The sequence below is a fragment of the Labrus bergylta genome, chromosome 10 (assembly GCF_963930695.1).
Source record: "Labrus bergylta chromosome 10, fLabBer1.1, whole genome shotgun sequence".
In the NCBI taxonomy this organism is placed as follows: Eukaryota; Metazoa; Chordata; class Actinopteri; order Labriformes; family Labridae; genus Labrus; species Labrus bergylta.
Window position 1 is genome coordinate 13,555,112 of NC_089204.1, and position 25,693 is coordinate 13,580,804.

At 39.9% G+C, this 25,693-nt stretch overlaps 1 protein-coding gene across 1 annotated transcript; it reads left to right on the forward strand.

Annotated features, from left to right (window-relative positions):
- The first annotated feature begins 623 nt into the window (after positions 1 to 623).
- pdxkb (pyridoxal (pyridoxine, vitamin B6) kinase b) lies at positions 624 to 25,145 on the forward strand. The gene is made up of 11 exons (XM_065959380.1): positions 624 to 1,206; positions 7,803 to 7,857; positions 12,407 to 12,511; positions 12,695 to 12,778; positions 16,270 to 16,304; positions 16,739 to 16,824; positions 17,740 to 17,785; positions 18,186 to 18,297; positions 18,399 to 18,535; positions 19,226 to 19,292; positions 19,927 to 25,145. Exons 1-11 carry the CDS (start codon positions 1,126 to 1,128, stop codon positions 20,040 to 20,042), a joined length of 924 nt encoding a protein of 307 aa, XP_065815452.1. The 5' UTR covers positions 624 to 1,125; the 3' UTR covers positions 20,043 to 25,145.
- The last annotated feature ends 548 nt before the right edge of the window (positions 25,146 to 25,693 follow it).

Genomic DNA, 25,693 nt, shown 5'->3' on the forward strand with positions numbered 1-25,693 from the left:
GTCTTTTGTGATTATCCGGATGTGTGTAATGAAATTTGAAGCACTACATTAAGCAGTGATGGTTTGCTTGAACAGCAGGTGGAGCTGTCATTTCAACATCTTTCCATTTGTCTCCATTTAACTCTGTCAACCCTTCTCTGGTTCTTTGGCTTGGACTCTCCCTCTTTCTGTTATCTTACCTCCCTTTGCAGACATTATAAGGCTCTATCCACACAAGCTCTCTGATTTGAACTGCCGGCTGTGTCGTGTGGCAACAGAAGCAGTCTATGCCAAGTCAAATCCCCTCTCAGTCACGACTCTGTGATTCAGATGGTGTGAGTCACAACCACAGACACACATGCAGAAGGGAATAAAAAAAAGTCAAGCACAGCACCCAAACTGCATCCTGATGATTGGGTGAATCTACCCTAGGTATTTTTTAGGTTTGTATTGTAGGCTACTTTAACAGGGAATCAACACAGCTGAACAACGAAGTGCTAAATAATCCATTCATGTTATTCGGAGTTATTGAACAGGAAAGATCACAATGGAAGACAGATGCCATTTACACTTATTCAATTCCAGCTGTTTTGATCAGATCAAGATGCGCTAAATGGCCCTTTGGTGACGTCATTCAGTTTAGGCGGTCACTCAGATTGCCTGCGTAGAACACCGGCGTGCGCGTGTACGCAAGTGTGCATATTGTTTGTCCTTCATTGTTAGTGTAGCTGCACGCGATCCCTCGGCTGTCTGGGTCAGCTCTGGACAGTTTTTTTTGGTTAGACCTTGAGGACAACACCAACATCTTTTACGGTCGAGTCCCGCTGCTCACTGTGTGTTGGACCCGCACGCGCTCCCTCTCTCTCTCTCTCTCGCTCTCTCTTCCCTTTCATCGCACGTTCGCATCATCCTCCAACCACAACACGCGCTCACAGCACACCGCCATCCTTGACACACAGCTGCTGCTTAGCGAGCTAGCAAAACCTCGGCAAACCCTACTGATTGGTCATTCTGTCTTAATTGAGTTTTTTTTTTCTCCCCCCGCCCCCCCCCCCCCCGACGCCCCGTGTTGTTATGTGTGGCCGTGATTAGCGTTGAACTACCGGATTAATCCTGCACCCCTTCCTCGGCTGACCGGGAGCCGCCATGGAATGTCGCGTTCTGTCCATACAGAGCCACGTCGTCCGGGGATACGTGGGCAACAAGAGCGCCTCTTTCCCATTGCAGGTAAATACAACTCCTGTGCACCCATTGTCGGACAACGACCGTCGCGACGCCCGGACACGACCCCCCCGTCTGTCACGCTTTGGTTTCTCTTTGAATATCTGACTGAAAATGTTTACACCAATAACGTGCAAGCAGATGTTAATGAGGCTTTTTTTTTTTGGGGGGGGGGCGATGCATTATGAATATTCCGTGCAAAGTTTATAAGGAGTATTTGTTAAGGGACATAGGTCATCCGCCTCCACCCGTCGCTTAAGAGTTAATGTTTATCCCTTGGATTTTTTTTTCCTCGATATTTAGGCGAAAGTGTCAAATCAGTAGATCATTGAGATGTTTAACATGGTGTGAAAAGATTAAAAAAAAATAACAGCAGGTGTCGACTGAATCTGATTCATTTACTCCTCTTCCAGAAATATTAATAATTTTATGGATGTTTTCTTTATATGATTACATCGTGTGTATTTGACTTTTCTTTTCATAAATGTTTTCCATGAAAGTTAAAATCTGATGTGGGGAGATTTTTGACCTGTGATTCTGAAGGGTGTTGTTTAATGGATCAAGATGTTTCTTCTGTTAAATGTTCTTCTGCTTCTTTCATGTTTCATGTTTGCTACATAAACTAGCGACACATGCCTTTCTGTAAAAACATCCGTGATGCTGTTTCGTGACCTGTTTGGCTCAGCAGATGTTGCAGAAGTTTATGTCGGATAAGGGACCTCCAGGTGTATCAAATGCACACCTTGTTGCATGAGTGACGAGAAGAATTCCTGCTGTGAGAGAAAAACGAGCTTCTCATTGCACAGGTTAATGTGCATCCTTGGTCTCGCCACTCAATGAGAATGAAAGCTACAGCTCCCAGTGTGTTGCAAAAGCTTGCTAATGATAATCTCAGGGGTCAGAGGCAAATGTTTTGCCTTGTGCTCAGACTGTTAACTAGTCACCAGCACCTCTGAGTGGGTGCTTCAGGTAGCCATCTATGCTGACAGCTGTTCCACAGGCAGACAGGCCGCTGTAATGACCATGACGTGCATGGGGACATTTAGATAGACACACACAACCAGTCTCCTGCAGTGATAACCCCTCGAGTCATTACTACAGGGGGGGGCAGGTAATCTATACAGCTATTTGCTGCCTTGAGTATTCTGATAAACTTGCAAACATTTAAGGAAAAATGTGTCACCGTTTTCCTTTTTTTTTTTTTTTTTTTTACTGCGAACACGTGTGAGATGGTGACTCGTGACTGCCTCTGCAGATCATACATCTCGTTGGATATAATTGGTTACAAAAACACTTTCAGGTTTCTGTAGAGTTAAATGCAATCCACAGGAGTTGATGTTGTGGTTTGAGCATTGTATTACTGCTTTTGAAAACTAAAGTTATTCTTAAAGAGAGCCTGTTTACGAACGTTAATCGGGGTCTTTGTGGTTTATTGCAATTTTGCAGAATCATTATCAACTGTGAAATGTGTTCATCTTGTTTTTTCGGTGTAAGGAATCCTTCAGTATCTAAACATTAGGAGTTTTTATTTATTTATTTATTTATTTTTTTAAATGAGCTGCTTACCTGAGAGGTCTCCTCCTCAGACCTGGAAAGTTAAAAGTGTTGGAAACACAAAATATTGTGAGCCAACATGACATAGGTGTTACATACCCGGATGATTATACAATTGAAGTTCGTTTTAGTGGTATTAATCTGCCAATCCCGATGTCAATGTCATTTAACTGACTGTAAAACCAAAGGTGTTCACCACAGTATCCAGCAGAGGCGGATGACTGTTTCCTTTTGGTTTTCTTTGGAAATGCATTATATAACAATCAAGAACGGTATCTCTTTGTCAATCTGTTATTTGAATTCAACCACTTATCAACAGGTCCTAAAAGGGAATGTTAAAGGCATCGGTCAATTAACCAAAACGACGCAGTGGCACTTAAAGATGAAGACCAGTCGAGAACAGCCTTCAAGTGGATCCACGTGTGTCTCGTTCTTTAGCCTAATAATGAGAACAAGTGGCTGTGTGTTCATCATAAATTAATCATTAATTACATTAGCTGTAATATACCAGCAACATTAAGAGTCATAATGCCCTTCCCTTAAGGCAGAGTTTAGAGAGTGCTTACTACAGGGCAGAACTAGCAGAGCAAGGAACCCCAAAAACATGAAACGGGTTCAAAACAAGCCATTGATTCAATACTATGTGAAAGGACACAGAGGTTATAAGCTCCTCCTGGCAATGACAGTGATAGTCATTTCCTTTTATCTCCCCTAATGCTGACTGTATAGGATCAAAACAGTGATTGCTATTGGGTTTATAATTGCCACATAATGATGATGCTGGTGATTTCCTATGCTTTTCATATTTTCCACCAGCAGTGTGGCACACAGTAGTGTTGCTGAGGCTAAAACGGGCCTACAGTGCACGTCCCGTCATTCTGAAAGACAGTCACTTGTTGTGAGAAGTGCAGAGTCTATTTTTAGCCTGCTGGGCCCCCCGGGATGTATTTTGCGGTTATCCTAATGGCTGCTGGGCTTTGATGCATGTCACCAGTATTCAGTGCGGCCATTAATGTTCAACTTTTACGGCTGATTAAGGCCTGCTACCAGGCTTGTGTTCAAACAGTGTTTACAATGCAGATTAATCTAGACAATGAAAGCTACAGCTTAAGCAAAGCAGGTCATAGTTCAGTTCATTGCTACAGAACCAATGCATGAACATTTTTAAAGACAGTTGTATCTCATATGTCTTGACCAGCATGTAAAGCAGTTTTATTTTAATTTAATGCAGTTCTAGTGTGGTTTATTTTTTGCTGATCCTTGGTTGAAATAACATGCGTTAATTCTTCATGATGACAGTTCTTCATATAAATTGAGGCAGCATACATGAGCATACACTTTGGGGGGCTTTGACAATTTCCCCTTGGACATTAAGGCTTCAACTAACAGCTAGTTTGATAGTCAACTAGTCACCATTAATTGACTATTCAGAAAATGTTTTGCACTATTACTTAATGGCATTTATTAGCTTACAGGGTGAGCTCTTTCAAACTTGAAATATACAGTTCAAAATCGTTTTGTTTAATGTAAAGTCTAGTTACTATAGTAATAGAGAAAGAGTTTGCTCCACTGCTTAGTGGTAGGAGTGGAAGACGTTTTTAACGTGAGGGACTGAAAAATGACTGCTCTGTACCCTTGGACCGATAAGTTGAATGTAAATGGGTTTGTGTCTTCTGACTACTCTTTTACACTATGTGTCACAATCACACTGATGGCAGAGGCTGTTACGCAAGTTAATAGATTCATGTTTGGTCTTTTTGTGCCTTTTATTGTAGGGATAGGATAGTGGATAGAGTCGGAAATCAGGGAAAGAAGAAAGAAGTCATTTAAGGATATTTTTCCGATAAAACAGCACAGATGTCATTAAAAGTAACACATGAACACCAGGAGTCCTTCAAGTGTTTGTGTTGGCGTCCACCTGCCTGCACCCCCCCCCCCCCAAAAGCTGTAAACCTATGGAAAACACTGGAGTTGTTAATAAATACAAGGATACTGAGTCAGAGACTAAAAGGTTATTCTGTCTCAAAAGAAAAGTTTCTGTTTCTGTTTCTGTCTTTTCAGTTAGAACAGCCAGAGCTCACATTTCCTTGACCAACAGGGTTGCAGGGTTTTCCCTTAAGGACACTTCAGGCAACTGGATACTTGTTAACACGAGGTTCTTAAGCTGCTCATGACCTCACAGCAAATCTAAATATGCTTTTTTAATGGCGAAACAATGTTTTATTAACTGCTGCATTTACTATTATAATACAATTAACAAGCCATCTTCAACAATTTTGTTGTTTGATCTTCTTAACGGAAACATTGACAGCGTCTCTGGGAACATCTTAACAGCTTACAACCAAATGAAAAATACTAGTTTAGTGAGGCAACATGCCAAATCTGCCCAAAAAAAAGATGGCTTTGACCTGGGGAAACATTGCTGTATGGTGTTTGACAGCCTGCAGAGCTTGCTATCTTTCAGTTGTATTGGCACAACTGCCACTCCCAGCGCCAAGTCACAAAAACGTCTTCAGCTGTGATGGCTCACTCTGGTGCCATTCAACAGATCCAAGTTGCTGAAGACCGGGCAAATTCAGCCATTGAAGTGAACAGGCATTAATGCCTTACACAAGCATTTACTTGATATATGAGCTGCTTCGATGACTGATGGCTTGTAGATTTGCAAGTCCAGCAAGATGTTCTTTTTTTAAAGTCTGCCTTAGCCTGTCAATCTAACGTATTACTAATCAAAAGAAATGTAATGTTTGCATGATTGTGACCAAACACCTTCCATAGGCTGATGAAGGGGGAAAAAAAACACAAGCGTCCTAGACATGTGTTGTTAACATGCAAATAAACTGACTGAACAGGGCTACCCCAAAGCTGAGGGACTCTGCCAGCTTAGTCATGATGCAGTAAACACAGTGTTTGTGTTGACCCAGATGGAATCAGCCTGTACTACTGTCTGTGACACATGCTAATTAAAGGAGCTCGTCATTTCTCAGTTGTGAAAGGGCTTCCTCATTTGGGAATTTACCAAAAGTCTTCCCCTAATAAAGAAAGTGTTGACTCGCTATAATGTCTTTAATTTCCTCTCCTCAGTCTCTGACGATGCTCTCCATTCAGCAGCATTGTAAGCAGCCTATCCGTGTCACGGACTTCAGGCTTATGAATAGAGTGAGAAAAGGATGTGACCCAAATACCATATTCTTAGCCTCATGTACATCAGTGGGCCGTAAATACTCGATTTGACATCAACAGTGGATTTGAATCCTGCTCAGCCAAAAGGAACATGTTGTCACAGACAGGTTGATCCTGAACTGTCTCGAAAAATCAGTCGCACACATTTTAAGCCAAGACTCTGGCACAGCTTTAAGAAACCAATCTCTTTGTATACATTCCAATATGTTATAGACTTGTTTTCAACCTAAACTTCAAAAACACGTCTTTATCTTATTACATTGAACTGTATGTCAATTCAAGGATCTGAGGAATTTGTGACACGTTCTTTGCCAAATGATCCACTCATTTAATTTGAGACACTTTGTATCATAATTAATCAGCCATCTTGAAGATTGCTTAGTGACAAGTACTCAAAGTATCAAAATCCGTCTAATACAGGAGCACTGGATTCAATCATTCCTTTACAATAGTTGATATCATGTTGCGTTCATTTTGGAGACGCTGATTGTGCCTTTTGCTTTTTTAAATTCATTTAGCATTAGCTCGACCTCACTTCCATTAAAGCACAGTGTTGCACAATGACACTTCAGTGAGCTCAAAGGCCTTTTCAAATGAACTGCAACGGCTACCTTTGGACATAAAAGCATAGCAGATCTACACTATACTGCATTATAACTCCCAGAGAGGAAGGAGTTATGTTATACTTTGTTGATCCCCAAGGGGAAATTCAGGTTTCAACTTTGTTATTGAGGGAAGACATCCCACACACAGGCCTGAAATACACCCTTAAAAAAACAGGATTGAATGTATACTTTTTATATAAAAGATGTCCACCAATATTGTTCAGACAGATTTCTTCTCACAGGTTTGTCTTTGAAAGTGTATTCAGTAGAAATGGTGTCATGTTCTGCATTCCTGACGCCACTGAGAGCTCAGCATGTTCCCCCGAACGCCTCATGCTGATGATACGAATACAGTATTTCAGGAAACATATGCTGCACTTGAGAAAGATTTCATCACTTAGACAGCACTAGCCGGAGCGCTGACGAGTATTTCCAAGGTCAAAGCTAATATCTACACTGCCTCTCCCCTTTGAAGGCAGATTGTTGTATCTCAGTGTTACACTCAATTGAATAGAACAAAGAACCCATTCACTCTGCCTGCGTCTTTCTTCAGCCCAATTAAATAAAGTCATTCAGATAACGACCGAGTGCGCACGTGGATGGTCACATGTCTCCTCCCCTGGTAATTACTAAACATATAAGACCTTGATAGAAGTTGGTTGATGTGGTTTTCCTCGATCAGTGCAGGTTTTAGATGACAACTGACAGGATGCTGTTTTTATATCTGCTCACAGGTCACAGTCAGAGTTAGATGAAGTCATGTAGAGTGTTGTTTCTTTTCTGTTTGTCACTTTCTATCATATTTGACAAACTTGTTACATAAAAGCACACTTCCATGTACATCTTTTTAGATTTAAAAAAAAAAAAAAAATTGTGCCTTTATTTGAGAGATAGGCCAGTGGATAGAGTCAGAAATGGGGGAGAGAGGAGTGGGGAACGACATGCAGGAAAGGAACCATAGGTCGGATTTGATCCTGGACCGCCTGCTTGGAGGACTACAGCTTCCATATGGGGCGAGCGCACTAACCACTGCGCCACCAGCGCCCCAATACAGATGTTTTTGAAGGTTAAAAACAGCAGGGGGATTTTTTTTTAACCTTTTTTAGCTGCTGGAAAACAACACAAATCAAGAGTCACAGTTTTACACACTTTAAAAGAGGTTATATTGTTGAGCTTTCCTTGGAACCACACTTTGCAGGAGTATGATTGTATTTGTTAATCTTGCTAACACATGTCTTCTCCTCTGTCTTCTGTGTCCAGGTCTTAGGGTTTGAGGTGGACTCCATCAACTCCGTCCAGTTCTCTAACCACACAGGTAAGACAGACAGAGCTGCATATTTCTGTGAGCATATGTGTTTGAGATTTAGTTTGTGTGTATGTGTGTGTGTGTGGGAGTGTGATGAGTCAGGCAGTGCTTCGAGTGTCATGATGAGGTGTTCGTGAGTGTAAGAGAGACCATTGTTGTCGACAGCTGGGTGTGCCAATTGTTATAGGGTGGTCACTGACTTCACGTTCTGACACCAGAGCCACAAACACAGTAGCTGTAAAACTGTAGATGGAAAACGCCATTCACAATTTTTGATACTGCATTTTTATCTTGGCATTCATAGCTTTAAGAACAAATAGGGGCATCTATACTAGTGATGCATGTGTATGAGGACTTCAAGATATGAGAAAAATATGCAATGTGTGATTACATATAGTTAAATGTTGTGATGATGATTTGAAGTGTGATGAATAAAGAACTATAAAAGAGTGTTTTATAGCTATAACTCACATTTTCTACACAGTTCTTCATGTTTTTTAAGATGATAGTTTTGGCTTTTTGCCTTTAATTATAATTGATATGACACCTTTTAGAGAGGCAGGAAAGGTGGGGAGAGAGAGTGGGGGATGACATGCAGCAAACTGTGACAGGACTGAGAGTCGAAACTGCGACCAATGCAATGAGGAGGACTGTAGTCTCTGTTCACTGGGTGCCTGCTCTACCACTGACCTTAGCGCCAGAATTGTAAAATGTATTACACTTAATTAAAATTTTAATTTGCCACAGAATTTATTTATTTTCAGCGATGACATCTATGATGATTTTTTTTTTAATGATTAAAGCCAAACTTACAGATGTTATAACTCGTATTAAATATTTAACTTTCCTCCTGCAATATCACCAACGAAAGTCAAAAAGCATTTAATGGATAAAGATTAATACATTTTCTGAAAGTCGTACTTGCTCTAACAATATGCTGTTTTGTAAAAGGAATTAGTGCATGACACATATTGTGCCCACAATTTGTCATGGAAGTTGTGTCAGTGCCAGGATGGTGTTGGAGTTTCTTGTCATTCCCAGACACGGTGCCTCTTCTCGGCCTTTTAAACGTTCTCAGGCGGCTCATGTTGTTCATGCAAACTGAACTTCAGGAATGACTCAGCAGAGTGCTGTGGAAACAAACACATCGGCCCATCGTTGCGTCACTATAAGAAATATCTCGACTCAGAAATCCCCACAGTGTCAGTACATGATGAAGTTTAGATTAAGTTCTGGTTGAAGCTGGTTAGTGATCCTGTTTCTTATATGACTAAAATATTTCCTATCCTCTTTTATATTTTCATGGCTGATAGAGAAGCTGTAGTTCCCTGTTACTAAACTAAATCAGGTGATGTGCAGAATTTAAATGTACAGCTCTGTTTTTTAGACATTACAGTGTTTCCCTTAGGTTTACAGCGTGGGGGGGGGGGGGGTTGGGAACAAGCCGACATGCCGACATGACAACATAAACACTTGAAGGAATCTTGTGTTCGTGCATTACTTTTAGGTAATCCTTAAATGACTTCTTTCCCTGATTTCCGACTCTATCCACTATCCTATCCCTACAATAAAGACACAAAAAGACCAAACATAAATCTTTGAAAAAATGAAAAATGAATATAAAATATAATGGTAGGGGAAACACTGCATTATATAGAATCTTAAAGTAGAGCTGAAGGATAATTAATAATACATTAATTGTTTCTTTGTTAAAGTTTTAATTTTGGGCTTTTTTATGCCTTTATTTAAAGACAGGACGAGGAGAGAGAGAGAGAGAGAGAGAGAGAGAGAGAGAGAGAGAGAGAGAGAGAGAGAGAGAGAGAAGAGAGAGAGAGAGAGAGAGAGAGAGAGAGAGGAGAAGAGAGGAGAGAGAGAGAGAGGAGAGAGAGAGAGAGAGAGAGAGAGAGAGAGAGAGGAGAGAGAGAGAGAGAGAGAGAGAGAGAGAGAGAGAGAGAAGAGAGAGAGAGAGAGAGAGAGAGAGAGAGAGAGACAGGTCGGATTCCAACCCGGGTCGCCCGCTTAGGGGACTATAGTCTTGATACATGTGGCGCACGCACTAACTACTAGGCTACCGGCGCCCCTAGTTTGTTTTTTTACAGACTGTTTCAAAGCCGCATAGTTTGCCCATTATTTCTGTCATGTCATTGTTGTCTGGATGGATGATGTTGATGTGTCAGACTGAGGTTAAAACTGATTGTCGTTGTACTTTAGGATAAGTGTTGTGTGGGCGAGCGTGGGACTCGTCTGTTAGCGGCATCAGATGCTCTGTGTTTGGGAGGCAGCAAAGTTTCACTGCTGCTTTTTTTTTTTCTTCTATTTTATTTATTTATTTTATGTGTTGCATTTTTTGTACAATGTTGATAATAACCTAAAACACCTTTTAAAACAGATATTTGCAAAGGCAGGAACTCAGGAAATACAACAAGTCTAAACAGAGAGCAGTGTACAAAATTCACACAAAAGGCATTTACAAAATGTAAAACAACAAAAGATTAAAAAAAAAAAAAACATGCATATGGAGGAAGAAAACAAAGTCATTAATCAACAGGGTGCTTTGATTAATGTTGAGATGAAGAATTACACTCCAGAGGGGCAGGTTTGATCAGGACACCCAGTGGGTTTAAAAAATCACCACAAATATTAAGATTTTAAACTTTTGACACTGGGATCTCAAGGGGAAACAGTAAACAATGGAATAATGTGTTCTTGTTTGTTTGTTTTTATGCCAGATGGCGTTGGATTGTGATTCTTCAAAAGCTGCATTGCCACCTTCAGAGTCCCATTTACATTAAGAAGGATGTGTATTTTTGAGTAAGGCCTAGACAACGGTATTACTGTGACCTTCAGGTCATTATAAGAACCATTAGGCATCACTTAGACTAGAATAAGCATGACTACTCTTTATGGTATGTTTTAAAGCTCACTGTTATATTTGTCTCTATGACACACGTAGTAGACAGTGATCCACGTCAGACAATATAAGGACGTATCCTCACATATTTCTCCAAAATTAAATGTTTCTTTCATCAGATCTCTTAGAAAAATGACAATTTCAGTTTCTGTGAGGCGAGAATGTAATTTGGTGTGAGGTTATTGAGGGAAGAAATTTGCATCCGAGAGAAAGAGAGGGCAGCTGGGGAGAGGGATGGGAGAAGGTGAATAGAGAGGAAGAGAGACAGGACATTTTTGAATGAGAGCGACAGACTGCAGATGATTGAGAGGAACGAGGGGAGGCAGAGAGAGAGAAGGGACGCAGCAGTTAACAGCAGCAGGCGCTGTGAATTGCGACAGCAGCAAATGATGACGACAAGAGCCGCTCTAATCTGTAGGCCTGCCTTCATTCTCTCCACACACACACACACAAACACAGAGCTCTGACTGCTCATCTCTCTTTCTTTAGCCCCTTTGGCTTTCTCCCGGCTTGTTGCTTGGCAACCAGAACCCCCACCACGTGACATGGCTGTGACTCACCTGGTATTTGCGACATCATCAGCCTGCAGCAAACATGACATACGCAGACACACGTGCACCAATGCATGCCTTACATTTGAATTCTCGTCACATCCATATCGGAACACAAAGTACTCTGATATACTTGAGAAATATGCACACCCAGATGTACAAAAATACACACATACACAAACAACACACCTCCATTCACGATGTAGGTGATTGTTAATAGCATGGCCTGTGTCCTCGTTCTCCCTCCAGACCTCCCTCTGTTCCTGAATGACCAGACACTGTGGCTACCTGCTGCTAGAAGACCTGCTGCTGCTGACTGTGTGTGTGTGTGTGTGTGTGTGTGTGTGTGTGTGTGTGTGTGTATTGTGCGTGTGTGTGTGTGCGTATGTGTGTGTGTGTGCGTGTGCGTGCGTGTGAGAGACTTCAGGTTCACACAGCATGTATTCTTTGGTTGGACACACAACCCGAAATATTTCCTTTTGTACCGGTACTTAGTTTATTGAAGTTTACAGGAGGTCAGTTACGGGCAAAAGGGTCACCTCAAATAAGACGATGTTTTTGAATCATGCAGCAGAAGAACGAGTCTGTAACTGTACCCAATAGTGCTGCACACTGAAAACAATTGCATTTTTTAACATATTTCAGTCAGACAACTCACTTTTGCATTTGTTTTAAACATTAAATGCATCACATAGTTTGTGTTTGGTGTCTAGGCTTCAACCTCATCACTCCTCACAGTTTTAATTAACATGCAGAAACTATACTAGCAAATCATTTGATTCGGCTGAGAAAAACAACATTTCTTATCTTTCACATTTGATATTGTCACTTACATTACTGCACTGTCTGTTTGTTATTCAATGCACACATTCAAAAAGTGTCCAAACCTGCTCAGGTAAACCAACTTTTTCGAAGTTTGATGGTTTCATTTTGTGTCTGAACTCCTGGAGCTGTAATATGAATATACATTATAATGGCCGAGTGTATTATGCAGTGTGTGTTTGTCTTTTTGTGTTCATGTGAATCAGGAATGGATAAAGCGTTGCTAAATATAATAGTCAGCAGTTTGTGTAACTCCTTTGTCTCCTCTCTGCAGGTTATTCTCATTGGAAAGGCCAGGTGTTGACAGCAGACGAGCTCCATGTTCTTTATGAAGGAATCAAACTGAACAACGTACACCAGTATGACTATGTTTTAACAGGTGACCATCTCAAACTCTGCTCCTACTTTTTACTGATTCTAGATTAAGCTGTATGTTAGGGAGATTCAGATTTTAAATTCAGAATGATCAAAATTATATAAAACCTATAGAGTAAGATTACTGATAAAGTTTTGAAAATATAAAATATGTTTGGTGATTTGAGTGTGTGCGTGTTGTGTTCAGGGTACACCAGAGACACATCCTTCTTGGAGATGGTCGTGGACATTGTTCAGGAGCTGAAGAGAGCAAACCCCAACCTGGTGTATGGTAAGTAACCTCTCGGTTTTATGAAGAGCTGCACTGATGGCACTACTCCGATGTCTGTGAATTTGTTTTTTCACCTGTGCTGATGGGCTCTTCACGTCCACACTGCTGACACGTTAGATTGCGTGTGTGTCGCTGTGCATATGGCATGGAAGCGGCATGTGTGGGTTAATTTGAGAGGGGCACAGAATCTTATGTATTTGAGAGGGCCGGTGGGTCCTGGATTACTGTCCTACAAGCTGAAACTCAGATACCTGACACCATATCATCTGTCATCCTGCATTGTGACTTCTGTGGTGTGCAGTAAACTTTAATTGCCCTTAAATTGCCACTACTAGTGAGTACTACTACTTAAATGACTCAGTTTGGTCCTCTTGAATCTTCATCCTAACACTGTGACTGGAAAGCGAGCTTTCTGTTCCACATAAATGGAACAGTCTGCAGAATCTATTCAATTACACAAGCGAATCCCTTTAAATCAATTTAAATCTCTTTTGCCTGACATAGAGCAGTGTGAATGCATGTTTTCTTTCAATAGATGCTGTCCCTTACGTTGATTTATTTGTCCAGATTGTATTATTTTGCTGTTGTTACTCTAGGTTTTGTGTACCTGTGTTTTGTGTATGTATCATATCTAAGCGTCAACCTCCGGTGTTGAAAAATGAAGCCAATGTAGAAGTGCAAAAAAAACTGCAGTTCCTGAAGTGTCCACTTGAGGCTGGCTTCAAAAGACCCGAAAGTCCCATACACACCCATATTAAAATATCGAGTCAGCAGAAATAAACATGTTTACAGCCTAGTCCAAAAAAAACAAACAGCTTTGTTTTGATAAGATAATGTATTTGTTGTACTGGTGTAGCATTTTGTTTTATAACTCGCCTGTTTTGATTTTATTTAGGATAAGAGTTATGCATAAAAAGGGGAGTGACATATCTGACTGCAAGGGGCCCCGGTCTAGTGGCTTGTCAGGAGGCTTATGGCCAGTCTCAGCTCCAGCTCTTTGCCTGTCCTTAGGTTGACTGAAAGTTTGACAGAGTCAGCAATTCCAATATGGCAACTGCCAGGGATAGGTTTCCAAAATAGCCCTTCAGAAACTAATTGGTGACGTCACTCAGGAATTTGTCTATGTTCATATTCAGTCGATGATCATAACCAGGGTTATCTCTCAGCTAAAGAATGAAAACAGCTGCCTGCTGCTGTTGTCAAGATTTTGATATTGATATAGATATAGATTTTGATAAGTTAAAAAACTGCACAGCTGCAGTCAGAAGACAATTCTTTATTAGTTTGTCTCTAATGTGAGTCTTGAATGTTGCATAAAGTCACTAAACCCATTGTTAGCATATAAATATGTTTAATTAGAGCTTAACTACAAATAATACCAACTTCACACTCACCAGGTCAATGATAAAAAAATAAAATGTATGTTGGGCAGAGATCTGGATCAAATAAAGTGATTCATGTTAAATGGATTATAAACTAAACTGATTCAAATCTATGTACAGAGGGTTCAGAGTCAGAATAACTCTGTCCCTGTTTCTCATGTTGCACAACTCACTTTCACTTAAGTCAAGACTGCTGCAGCTCAGCCTGCAGAAACCGTGTTAGTAGATATAGTTAAGACGTAGGGCCTCTGTAGAAAAGGATGAAAAGTGAGAGGGTGACCTGCATTATGTGTACTTTATTTAACAAATAACCTTCTGTTGTGAACAGAGAAGGCTTTTTTACTGTATACTTTTCTGAGTGTGTTGAAATGTCTTTGATGTCGGATAAAATTAAGGTAATCATGTTTGGATGAAAGAATACATTTCCAGTGTACCCTTAATCAGTTTTAACTTTCATAGTGGAGAGGTCAACATGGCAGTGTTAATAGAGAGAGAGAGAGAGAGAGAGAGAGAGATGACACTAAGTATGAGACGCTGTCACTGTGAACATGCCTGTGGACGAGATGAAGTCCTGAGACTAACAGCATCAGTAAAGACCTTAATGATATGAACTGTGTTCACATTTAACATACAGGTCAACAGGCTTAAAGAGCTTGTTTACGTGCTATTTGCTGACTTAAGCCATTTCTTTGTTTATTTTTCACTTGAAAAAGATTCCACAGCTCTTTGTAGAGGAACATTTGACAGACACACTGATGCCTTTGAGAAGATCATTCTAGATGTTTTAAAAAGTCAATTTAAGTATTGTATTGTTTTCATATTGGTACTTCAGCTCAGCTATTATTTTCACGAGTATCTCGTATTCATTTTAAATGAACTGCTTACAAATAACATTGAAGCTATTCAGCTCATAGTTTAGATTTTATAACGCACAACTCTACTGTTAGTGTTCTCTGACCACCACTGATCCCGTCTGAGAGACCAGCAGGGAGCTGCTAAACCTTCTCAGAATCCTGGGTTGTGGATATGTGCAGTCAAACTAAATAGAGAAAATGCTGTTCCCTATTTGTTCAACTGTGAATCAGCAACTGTTTGCTACCATGATTATCATAAATGAATAATTTCATGCAAGTTTTTTGCTACTGAAATTAGAAATAGAAATAAAAATGCAATTGGTTAGTAACTTATTCTGAACTTCCACTTCACTGTATTCAATTCAATTCAATTCAATTTATTTGTATAGCGTCAACTCATAACAAGTGTTATCTCAAGACACTTTACAAAAAGCAGGTAAAAGACCTTACTTATTGTTATATTACAAAGACCCGGCCTATCCATCATGAGCATCATCATCAAAAGTTACAGTGGTAAGAACAAACTGCCTTATTAAAAGGCAGAAATCTTGGGCCGGATCCCCGGCTCATGACGAAACAGTCTTCACAGGCCTAGACTGCGCCGGGGTTGGAAAGGGATAGGGGGAGAGATGGGATAAGATGTGATGTATTGTGATGTATTTACAGCCTGTAAGGGCGCACTCACACTAGGCAGTCCGTACCGTGCTTGAACCTGGCATGCTTGGAAGAGGTGTGCTTCGGCACAGTACAGTTAATGCACAAGCACAGACACACAACGTTGACAGCCTTCATTATGGTTCTGGCTGTATCTGACTTAAATGACTCAAAACAAGCCACAAAGTCAGTAAAGTAGCTGTCATGTTCTCTGTGTTGCTCTCTGATGTGCGGACGCGGACTCAACCACGCGTCTCTTTTATTTTATATTTATTTTATATTCGAGTCTACTTGTGTTGTAAACTAAGCATAACTTCATAATTACGTGAAGCCTTTCATGTGTTGTATTACGACCATGTGTACAAAAGGCTCAGGGCCAGTTAGTCCTGGAGCAGTGTTAAGTGCCAGCCAGCAGGGGAAAGGGGAGGAGGGGCAATCATGCTTAAGCACGGTACAACTTGCCTAGTGTGATTCCGCTCAAAGAAATGCTTCAACTAGACTTTATATGTTTGTTTGTTTTCTGTCAGTGTTGTAACATATATATCCCTGAAGTCTGACCCTGAATGTGTGTGCTTTTTTTTTTTTTTTTTTGTCATTTCAGTATGTGACCCTGTCCTCGGGGATCATGGATCTATGGTGAGATCATTTGCAATGTGACAGTTTTATGCTCTGTGTCCTGTCTGTGCACATAACTGTGTCTGTTGTTTTTATATTGTATTCAAACACTCTAAATCTTTGTGCCTTTTAATGAGTGTGTGTGTGTGAGGCTTTAGTATCCATCCCTGTTTTGTTTTAGTGTGTTAGTGCACTGCTCTGACAGGGATACTTTCTCACTGACGGGTGGATTATAGTGATCTGACTGGACTCTGTCTACACACTGACTCAGTGTGTGTGCACATTTCCGGGGATTAAGATCATATTCTGTCAGTGAGCGCACATCATTTGTAACCATGACAACATAAATCAGGGAAAAGGTTCAAATGAAATGAGATAATGAGTTTATGTTTGTGTAGTCATTGAGCCATGTTCGTTGGGTTAAGTTGTTCTAACTTGTGTGTGTCGTTCCACAGTACGTTCCTCAGAATCTTTATCCCGTCTATAAGAACAAGGTGGTTCCTGTTGCTGACATTATTACTCCTAACCAGTTTGAGGCAGAGTGAGTACTAGTGTTTTTTCTTTCTTCATATTTGCACATTTGTGTTGCTATTACCCTTCAGAAAATCTAGTCTGACATTTCTGTGATTATAAATGTACTGAGACAATACACAGTTTGTAACTGTGAGAGTAGCAGAGCCTCGTTTTTATGTAATGCCACTCAGGCCGTTATCTAACACCTTCAGTCGATGCTTTTAGATACTTTGGTAAAGAATGATTTAAAAATCTGTCAGCTCCCCTGTTTTCTTTCCAGTTTTAACACAATAAATATATTTTCACATAACTTTTCTAGTGTGGAACATGTGTCATACATATTAGAGATATCAGAGATTAACAGTTGAGGTAGATTTCTGTAACACTTGGCCACACGACCAACATGTGTTTGTGTTGATGGACCTACAAGTGTGTGCAGCAGGGTGAAAGAGCTTGATTTCAATGTCTCTGGTCTGAGTTCTTATGATGTCAGCGTCTATTGTTTAGTTTAAATTGATTTTTAATTATCCTCTTGGAAAAAACGTCCAGACTAAGAAGTCTTGTAGACATTTTTTTTTTTTTTTTTGCTTGAATGCACTAAATGTCCCAATTAGGAAAAAATAGCAACATTTGACATCAGTGGAAAAAGAGAACTGTCAGCTCATCCTCTCTTCTGCTACACTGTCAAGGTACTCCACATAGTGGTGACTCTATGTAACTGCAACAATAGATTTAAAGTTTTATTTATCTGCTAAGACTCTAGTTGATGTCGTTGCTCTTGTATATTACACTGATTAGCATGAGATGAATAAGTCGTGTAAATATTTCAGTATGAGCTTTTATATGGTTAGTGATTTGACTCCTTAAGGGGAGAATCTTTTTGCCGTTTAGTGAGCTGATTTTTAGTGTTGTAATGACGCTGATTTGTTTGCTTGTGTTTTAGATTATTGACGGGGAAAAACATCAGCACAGAGAAAGATGCTGTAGAGGTAATAAATCACAAACTACGCAATCCTTCTGTCCTTTCTTGAATTTTTCACAGAATAAATTGTATTAGCTTTAGAGACTGCAACATGACATAAAAGCTTGAGCTGCAGTGTAAAGACAGTTAAAGGTGTGCAGGGTTTTGAGATTCCACCTACAGATTTATTCATTTCTAAGGTCTTTCCTCCTCTCTGAGTGTGAACCAAATATCTTTGAGTTCTTGACAATACATTTTGAAACATTTGGCATCCACCTTTTGCCACCTCTTCATAGATTTTACAGAACTCACATTGAATTAATTAATCATATCTGACAGATATGTGCCCAATTGATTTAGACATCTCACATAGACTACCTGCAGAGTCAGTATATGACCAAGTATCTCACTCACTGACTTGTCTGCAGGTTATGGACCTTCTCCATGCTATGGGCCCAGACACAGTGGTCATCACCTCCTCTGATTTGCCCTCCAGACTCGGAGACCGCTTCCTTGTGTCGCTGGGCAGCCAGCGCCATGGTAGGCGCCATGTGACTTGATGTGATGAATATTTGTAAGACTAGACAAGCAAAATTAACCTCTCAACATGTTTTTTTTTCTCCCTTTTATGTGTTGTTTAGTTCGCCCAGATGGCAGCAGGGCGACGCAGAGAGTTCGAATAGAAGTGCCCAAAGTGGACGCCGTCTTTGTAGGAACTGGAGATTTATTTGCTGCTATGCTGCTAGCGTGGACACACCACTACCCTAATGACCTTAAGGTATAGACACACCAGTGTTTGGCTTCAGAGGTTCTCATTTTGCATGCCAATAGAATAGATCAAACATAACAGATAGGCCCATATAGCTAAGATTTAGCATTTTCTTATAGTTATTATGATTTCTCCTCAAACCATTGACAGACTCAGGAGAGCAAGAGAGAGACTTTCATCAGCTATTGCTGCCTCTAATACCAATATAATGAGGATAATAAAACACTTAACTCTTAGTAATTGATTTAAGATCATGGGCCGCAGCCTTGCAAAACCTCAAAATGGACTTGTGTTCTTGTCTGCAGAGTTGGAGTTTTATTATCTACTTTATAACCTAAAGCAGAGCACACCTGCTAAAACACAAGGCACTCCAGGCAGCACACAAAACATTTACTGCTAACTGGAAAAAAGATGCATCAAACTGATACATCACCTCTTCTGATCTTGGCCTAATGCTTCTTTCTTGTTTTGAAACTTTTCTTTCGATTTGATTTACTTTTGTTTCATCAATCAGTGGCACATTAAAATGCTTATGTTTTTCATTATGTATTAAGAACCTCAACTTCACGATGTTTGCCTCTGAGGGTTCAGAAATCTCATGAGGAAGAACACAAACTCTACTGCTGTGATTTAACCACAAGGCAAGGTACCCTGGCATGTGGAGGTAACTGCTTTGTTTTCACTCGCTCTACTCTTCAGATGGCCTGTGAGAAGACGTTTTCAGTGATGCACCATGTCATCCAGAGGACCATTTCATATGCCCACGGTAAGAACAGTATGGCCTGGGATCGAAGTTTAAAGTTCCTGTGGGGATTTTTTTTTTTATCTGGTTATGAAACAGACTGAAGTTAATACAGATGCCTCCTGATGAGCTAAAAAGGCAAACAATGCCATCAAAGACAAGTTTTATTGGTTCTTTATAGTTCTCGTTCATTCCTGTAACCACTGCCACAGGGTCGCTGACAGAAGCTGCTAAAACAGCGTGCAGTTTTAGTTCTTTGAACAATTTTACTGTCAAAAGGTAACAGGGTGTTTTTCCATCAAAAACACTACTTACACATGTTCAGGACAAAATCATCAACACTGCTTTGTCCCCTGGGGGTGCCAAACTCAATACACACCAGAAGTTCTACACAGGAGGTTAAAAGCTCAGAAATAAAATACACCAACAAGATCAAAAGGAGAGTCATATTCACATTTATGTTGAAATTGAATCCTCTGGAGGTTATTTATAGAATAGATAACACAATTAGAAAAAGTAAGATTTGGGCTTTTCTTCTATTTTTGATCAAAGTTGAAGTTGTCCTGCATAACAAACTGCAGGTTGTGTTCAAACTATTTAACACTAAGCCAATCATTTGTGTCTCATTAGAATGTATTGTCTTCTTTCTTGATCTCAGAGTTGGCAGGTCCTGGTCGGAGGCCCAGTCCGCCCCAGCTGGAGCTGAGGATGGTTCAAAGTAAAGCGGACATAGAAGACCCTGCTATAGTTACGGAGGCCACTGTCATATCCTAACATAACGGACCCATAAGACTCATACTAACCCATAAATCTCTCAAATCCTGTATCTCGGTAAATCTGTCATCACTGTAAAACCTTGACTGTCATCACCAAACTTCAGCACTTCATCATCCAGACTCCTTAAACTCCTTTAGTATTGTAACCCCTCTTAAGTCCCGTCCCCGTTAACCCTTTACCCCTTTAAGCCGTCAGTGTCCTGATCCTGTAAACTGAACCTTTACCTGCAACTCCTCCAAAACCAGAGTCATGGATCGACAGAATGTTTGGTCAGGTTGGACTGTGGCTGTGCTGTTGTTGCAACTTCTCTCACAAGAAATATGAAATCTGTAGAGTTTAAATGCTCTGATTCCACTTAACTCCACTTTTATATAACACATAACAAGCTTCAAATAGGTTTTTTGAAAATGGAAAAATACAAGGGTGCACAAGTCAGTTTGCATCTGCCCGCCCTACTTCCTTTTACAGGATTGTCCTGTATGGAAATATTAGAAAAATGTGTAGAATTCATTGTCTGCTGTACTTTCAGAAGAAAGTAAAATACACTACAAGGTTGGTTGTAGGATTTGTTCTCCCCCGCTGAGATTTGGATTTGTCACAGTTGACTGACACTTACTGTCGTCACCAGAGCCCTTAAATCTAAACTCCAACTGATTGGGACTGTTTCCTTGTTGCGTTGAGAAAAAAAAACACAACAACATATTTTAATATTAATCCAAAAGTGATCCAACATCTAAGGCAAAATGATTTCAGCTGATGTTGGTCATCTTACAGTTTCTACCCTAAATTATTCAACTTAAACTTTCCCTCATTGTTCTATTAATACCATTCAATTCAACCCTTGAAAGAGTCTTAATGTTATCGATGGCCCTCCACACTAGTTTCCAACTCGCACCATTGTGGCACTTTGAATTGCTGCTGCTGCACGACTGCAACACTGTCTATCTATGGCTCTGCCCAACACTTTTCCACCCCCCTCCTCGTCTTACAGCAGTAGTGTAATGGTGACCAAGTCTAACCCCAGACCCCTTCAAAATATAACAAAGGAGAAAAAAAACGCACAATGTATAGTTGATGTATAGATGTTGTACTATAACTGTATTGGACCATCTGTATGATATCTTCTATCTGATCTGTCTATTGGACCATTGTGTTGATGCTACTGTACTATAGACCACACACACTACAATATCACCCAAACCAGAAACATCAGGGCTGGTTCTGGCACTCCTCAGGCTCTCCTGTGGCTCCAACCTGTTTCACTTGTTAGCATTAAGTCAATGTCTGATAGTGTGTGGTTGGACATAGTCTATCTCATCATCAAAAAAAGAAAAAAGCAGCTCACAGAGCTGTACAAGGTAGATGTGATTGACACATCAGAAAAACGGTTACCTGCGTGTCAGAACCAGCCCACATCATTACGGTTCCTGGTCCAGCTCTGGCCCAGAACCCTATATCTGAGGGGTGTGCCACTGAACTCCTGGAGGCCTCGAGAAGTTTGTTAAAGGAGACCCTGATCAAAACCACAGAAAAGATCCCCCCCCGTCCCCGTCTTTAAAAGTTTCTCATAGGAAATGTCTTTCTGATTCACTTCACACCAAACTGTAGCTAAAACGGCTTTGAATTTTAGTATGAAGCCACAGTTAATTCTACATTATTACTTTAAGTATCCGTTTATGTGTCTGTTATTTCTCTAACCAGTAATACTTTTGTAAATTATGCAAATCAATAATTCCCAGAGCCAAAGAAAAGTGTTTCCCCCCAATTTCCCAAAGACACGGTAAAACACTATAAAGTAAAAAAGGAAACATTTGAGAAGCTGGAACAAGAAAATATGTATTATTTCTTAGCAATTTAATGTTTCAACAGAAGATCTATTATCAAAATGTTAAAGTTTCTGTAGCTAAAAGGCGCATTTACTAGCTACTCAACTAGTTAACATACCTGGCTACAATGATGCAGTCATGTTGTGTAATCCGATGTTTCTGCCCTGGTTATATAGCCATTTTTTTGTAACTGATTAAATGTATTTAGTTTCTTCCACAGTCGAGTATGATTTAAGTAGGAGTACAGGACATGTGATGGTGGTGATGAGCCAGTTCCAAACCTATGATGTTGTGATACCTGGTTTGTGCCTTAGCCCACAGAGCTACCAGGGCACCACAGGAAATGAGAGATTTCAATTTACATCAGGATCTTTGTCCCCCCCCCCCATGCTTCCTAAATTTGAATGTTTTTAATAGTTTATCTAAAGGAAACAGCTATGATGTCAAATCATGAAAAAGACACCATCTAGAAAGTAAAAACCAAATCATCTGAGGCTTTAAAAAAAAAAGAAGATCTAAATCCAGACCATGTCAGTGTCACACCTGAGCTGGATGTACGTTTCTGGGCAGGCCAGTGTAATTCTGTTCTGTTGTTGTTTCTCTATGGACTGTACTGTGATACTGCCTTAGGAACCTCACACTTCAACACCACATTACTGCTCACTGAGGGAGAGAAGGGGTGGAAGGAAACATGGGGATGTCTGAAATGTGTAGGTACTTTTTCACAGCAAAGTATAGTCTTCTGCAGTGGGCCGGAAAGAAGGAAGAAATAAGATTGCATATGCGCAACTTTTCTGATTACAGCTACAGAGATATTTGTATATTTTAATTGATGGGATTTGAGTATCCTTTAAATTAACTAACCATTTTTTTTAATTAAAAAAAATTATATTGCCCTCAAAAATGTTGTTTTTTGGGAATTTTCTGTCAAACTACTTCTGAGATCAAATTTACTTTCACTTTGTTACCAACCCGTTTTATAGAGTAGAGCATCTTAAAATAATATGGATACACCTTCTGGACTTTAAGGGGGGGTTGGGTAGGGGAGGGGAAATGCCATTCTCATTTTTAAAATTGAAAAGGTTGCTAATGGTTTTTTTGTATTGTTTCACTGTAGCTCTGATTGTCATATCAACAACATACTGCTGTGTCTGTGCGCTTGGCCAACCAGCTTTAAGCTCTATGATCAACATGTGCACTTTCCAATCCTCTGCTTCCTGCCAACAAAACCAGTCCGCTGTGTTATTGGGTCAAAATGTGTCTGTAGGTGCCTGTGCGTTCTGTGTTTGAGAGAGTGTATACGTGTATATAGATGTCCTTTATGGTCACAGGGTTCTGTGTGTGTGTGTGTGTGTGCGTGTGTGTGTGTGTGTGTGTGTGTGTGTGTGTGCGCGCGCATGTGAGAGGAGGAGAGTACAAGAAAAGACAGGAATAGTGCACATGAGGAGAGGAGGGGAGGTATGTTGAAGAGGACAATCATTCTGTGATGTAACGCAGTGTTGGATGAATCCATTTACCCCTATCTGCTAAAAAAAAAAAAAAAAAAGAAATTAAGAAGGGGGGGACTCAACCTTAGACATGTTTCCTTGATGCCTCACATCTCCTCTTTCTCTTCCTCCCCATCTGACCATTCACATAAAAAAAAAGCCTCCAGTGCTGTTTGTTGGGTCTGTAGCGATAGTGTTTAAACCTTAGCTTTGCTGTGTGTGTGTGTGTGTGCGTGTGTGTGTGTGTGTGTGTGTGTTTTTGTGTGTTAGGTGGTTAAACTTGTACCCTGGCTTCCCCCCAACAGCTCCGCTAGTTTTGTCACTACTATCCCTGCTTCCCCTGGCCTCTCATCTTCACCTACTTGCTGTCTTTTGCAGAACAACTTAACCTCCCTGTTAAAAAAACAACAACAAAAAAAACCTGTTCACCTACTCGCTCACCTTGCCTAAGTAACTTTTCATTTGTCTTAACTGCTTTCGCCATCTTGTTTAATAACAACGCGTCTTATATTCCTTCTGCTAAACATCTAGCTTGAGCTGCAGGCGCTCTTTGTCAACAACATTTATACACAATATTTGAGATTCAGAAATGTCTCGGCTTGTGACTCATGTTTTAAAAGGGTTACTGGGAAACAGCTGTTTCCAAACTTAAACAAAATGAATCAACTATGAAAAAAAAAATAAGCCACATTAAATCTCAAGTTTTAATTTAACTTGGAGATAAAGTTCAGGTTGGCACTTTCTAAATGAAGCTTATCTGTTGCTGGTTTCTCCGAAGTTGCTTAACCCAGATTTGAAGAGTTTTGTTTTTTTAATTCAGAAACACAAACAATATTAACACTTGTGGCAACACAGTCAACGGTGTATTTCTCTTCCTCTAATGTTATTATACATGTTTTAATGTACAGCGTATGTTCAGATCACTTAATTGGTAAGGTACCTTTAGAAAGCTAATGTTACTGCAGTCCTGCACATTAAGCTAGCTAACTGTATGAAACAGGTACACATTGTTACTGTGTTTTGCATCCTGTTGGTCCTACCACTACTTATTATGAGGAGATTCAGTCTTAAAATGCGACGAGCTGGTTAAACCTGCTGCTGGTTCCTGATGAACTACTAAACTCTGCTGCCGAGAAATCAGCATTAAAAGAAAACAACTAGAAAAAGAGAGGGTGTATATTTGTTTGAGAATTCAGAACATTCACAGTTGATAGTGACGGTGCTGCCTGAACGTATCTTGGTTATGGACCTAATATCACTTTGTTAGTTTTGTCTAATTCAACGAATACTGTAAGGATCTTCACCTCTGTCTGTAACTTAGCTGGACTAGAGGGACCTCACATGTGCTTGCTGCTCTCCATTCTCCTCGCTTCCCTCCCTTCACGCGCCCCCCCCCCTCTCTGTACCTGTCATGATAAGGTCCCCACCCTCCCCTCATCTCCTGCCCGTTTTTTTTTGGTTACAAAATGGCTGCCACTCAAAACTGCGATGGCCCAACCATCTGTGCCCAACAGTGGTCCCCTCCTCTCCTCCTAATGGACAGCTTCATCTCCTCAATCTTGTTTTTTTTTTTTTTTTTATGTTCTTGGTGGCCAAAAACAAATCAAGGAAATGTAATAATCATTGTTTGGTAACTGTTTTTAGTGCTATGTTTTTGGAGCGTTACGAGTATTTTCTAACATGTTACAATAAAAGATTGTAGTGTACAAATTCACATTTATAATATATATATATATAGATATATGAGAAATGTATGTTCTAATGCAATAAAGAGAGATTAAGAATTATGGCAGCTGGATACATGTGGTTATTGTATGTCATAATAGGATATTTTTTTTAGTTAAATCTTTTCTCCTTTTCATTTTGCCTTGTCCAGGTCACACAATTGAACTAAACTATTAATGAAGAATTATATATTCACTAGACAAAGTAACTGTCCCCTTTCTCTATAAGACGTGTCCTCTGTAAAACACAAGTTTAACTTCATAAGAAGAAAAATGATGACTCAGCATTTGTCCATAAAATCCCTCGTAATATTTAGAATCACAAGTTTTCATGAAGTCTTATGTTTCTTAAGATTTTAATGAAAGTAAAAGTACAAACATCAGTCTCAGAGTACCAATGTGAAAGTACTCTTTATGTAGAATAGTTAATTTAAGAAAAAATGTGTGTGTTGTATTTTAATTATTGAGACAAATAACTATTAGAATGTTAAATTGTGTTGTGAATTTCCTCCTAATCTTTAGCTTTATGTTAATTTTTGAAGGGGATATTAATCTATCAAATCTAATAGAATTCATAGTTACCACTGGTTCAAATTACAGTTAAAAGTAGA

Excerpts from the sequence above, each read along its gene's own strand:
- pdxkb (XM_065959380.1), top strand. The coding sequence starts at position 1,126 with ATGGAATGTCGCGTTCTGTCCATACAGAGCCACGTCGTCCGGGGATAC. Across the intron at positions 16,305-16,738 it reads TCGGGGATCATGGATCTATG|TACGTTCCTCAGAATCTTTA; the intron begins GTGAGATCATTT and ends GTCGTTCCACAG. Across the intron at positions 18,536-19,225 it reads ACTACCCTAATGACCTTAAG|ATGGCCTGTGAGAAGACGTT; the intron begins GTATAGACACAC and ends TCTACTCTTCAG.